The sequence below is a fragment of the Chiloscyllium plagiosum genome, unplaced genomic scaffold, assembly GCF_004010195.1.
Source record: "Chiloscyllium plagiosum isolate BGI_BamShark_2017 unplaced genomic scaffold, ASM401019v2 scaf_10045, whole genome shotgun sequence".
Classification (NCBI taxonomy): domain Eukaryota; kingdom Metazoa; phylum Chordata; class Chondrichthyes; order Orectolobiformes; family Hemiscylliidae; genus Chiloscyllium; species Chiloscyllium plagiosum.
In genome coordinates, this window is record NW_025212728.1 from 3,764 (window position 1) to 6,184 (window position 2,421).

The following is a 2,421-nucleotide window of genomic DNA, read 5'->3' on the forward strand; positions in this document are numbered from 1 at the left end:
GCATGGCCAATCCACCCTAATCTGCACATCCCTGGGCACTGTGGGTAATTTAGCACGGCCAATCCACTTTAACCTGCACATCCCTGAACACTATGGGTAATTTTGCATGGCCAATCCACCCTAGTGTGCAGGGGTGTGCAGGTTCAGGTGAATTGGCCATGTTAAATTACCCATAGTGCCCAGGAATATGTAGGTTAGGGTGAATTGGCCATGCTAAATTACCCATAGTGTTCAGTGATGTGCAGATTAGGTGCATTAGTCAGGGGTAAATGTCGTGTAATAGGGTAGGGGAATGTGTCTGGGTGGATTACTCTTCGGAGGGTCAGTGTGGACTCTTTGGGCCTAAATTGTTGAGGATTCGTTGAGTTACAACAGCAAGGATAAAGCAAGCGAAAAGTTAAATCCGAAAGGTGGAGGGACGGAAAAACGTCAGTGGCCAGGCTCATTTTCAGTTTCATCTGGCTGCCTGCACTGTGAAATGCAAGTACCCGTCCGGAATTGATTTTCCGCCTGGACATATTCAACGGAATGCAGCTCCAATCCACGTCACGTTTAGACGGAGCGGTTAAGGAAGGGGTTTAGCCTTCATTGCTCAGATCTCTGGGTCAGGGGGGGAGGGGGGCTGCGAAGGAGGTTTGTGACGTCATGTTGAGGTTGTACAGGACGTTGGTGAGGCCTGGTCTAGAGTACTACGTCCTGTTCTAGTCGCTTTGGCTGTGAGGAAGGATATTATAAAGTCTGCAGAGGAGATTTCCCAGGACGTTGCTGGGGGGGTTTTGGCGTAATCAAAAAGACAGCAAATTGGGTTTTGAGTCACTTCTCCTGTTAGGCGGAGCGCGGATCGGCCTGGTTTCTGGTCTCCAATTGCATGCTGGGAGCTTATTTCTTGAAGGCAACCAAGCTCCTTAAATGGGGGCAGAGAGGGAGAGCTAGTGTGAGCGATTTCCCCCTCCAAGCCGTGGACAAATTTGGCGCCGTCTCGCAATTGATTCATTCCTCACCCCCGAATACCACAGGACGAGGCCCGGTCGGCCCGGCAATGGTTGTTTTGCTCCCAGAATCCCGTGGGGCGGGCCTCTCACCTGTCACCCCCTGGTAGGCCTGAGGGGGCGCCCTGCCGATATGGGCAGACGGAGGCGTCGACTCGCGCTCGCCTTCCTCGGCTCCGTTGCTCAGCGACGCCGGCGGGTACAGAGGGCCCTGCAGGGGTGGGCGGGGGAGGGAGGAGGCAAGGAGAGTGGCGTTAGCACCGCAGCCGGCATCGCCCCCTCCCTCAGGGGGCCCTGCCACTCCGAACCCCGGGCGCAGTGGGAGACAACTGGGCGCCAACCCATGCGTACTGGCGACGGGCACTGAGCCAGTTGCCAACCACCCCTGGGCTTTCCTGTCAGGAGGATTGGCAGCAGCACCATGCCCACCTTAAGTGGGAGGAGGGGGGGCTGTGTTGGCACGACAGTTGACCCCACTCCCCCGATGGAGAGGACATGGCCAAATTTGAAAGCTACCCGCCCCCCCCCACCCCCCTCCCACTCCGAACCCCGGTCTGTCCCGATCTCTCTCTCCCGCTCTTCAAGACCCCTCTCGCGATTGGCTCACCTGATCACCCTTGGCGTAGAGCTCCAGGTAGGGCGGCCTCTCGAAGACGCAGTCCGGGTCCTCCCGCGGCTGGGCGAAGGCCTCTGCCCGCAGTTGCTTGCCAGGGGTGCCACTCCTCGCCTGCCCGTCTGCAGACGGAAGGGAGCAGAACCAGCAGTTAGGCCACGCCAACCGAGCAGATGCCCGGAGAATTCGCCACCCCCCCCCCCCCCCCCCCCCCCCCCCCTTCGCCACGTTTCCCCGCTCCGGATTTCCGTAGGGATTTGACTTTTCCCAAAACTCTCGGCCAGGGTGTGCATTGGAAATCACCTCCCCAGGCTTCACCTGAACCGTTCCGGAGTACAGACCTGCAAACCCACAAGTCCTCGCGTTGCCCCGCCCCCCCCCCCGCCTACCCACAGCAACGACACGGTTCCCCAATTAACAAGCCCACCCCTCTCCGAAAACTCAGGAGGGGTTGGCGTTCCCTGGGACGTGGCACCCCCTGGTATCTGAGTCCGATGATAAAATTCCATTGCGCAGACTGGAAAGGTCTGGAAGTTGACTGGGGGGGGTGGAGACAGTTTCCGAGGGGATGGACGATCGAAGCAAGATTTCTCGACGAGCCTGCCTCGGTGGGGGGGGGGGGGAGATCAGGTACAACAGTAATGATTTAAGAGGAACACGTGGATATACAGGGATTATGGACTGTGTGCGAGTCAATTACTTTGGAATGGTGGACTGAAGGTCCTGTTCCACGGTCTTAATCCTCCCCCCAACCTTCCCAATCATGGATCTATCAATCTCAGCCTTAAATATACCCAGGGAGTCTGCATCCTCACCTCC

General features: G+C 57.6%; 1 protein-coding gene across 1 annotated transcript in view; it reads right to left on the minus strand.

Annotated features, from left to right (window-relative positions):
• The window catches only part of LOC122547456 (paired box protein Pax-8-like), a gene marked incomplete at its 3' end in the record, with an annotated part of 19,804 nt that overhangs the window by 3,458 nt on the left and 13,925 nt on the right, over positions 1-2,421 (minus strand). The window contains exons 5-6 of the mRNA XM_043686078.1: positions 1,597-1,724; positions 1,002-1,200 (exon numbers count right to left, since the gene is read on the minus strand). Of these exons, the coding sequence (XP_043542013.1) occupies positions 1,002-1,200; positions 1,597-1,724 (327 nt within the window). The remainder of the gene's footprint in view (positions 1-1,001; positions 1,201-1,596; positions 1,725-2,421) is intronic.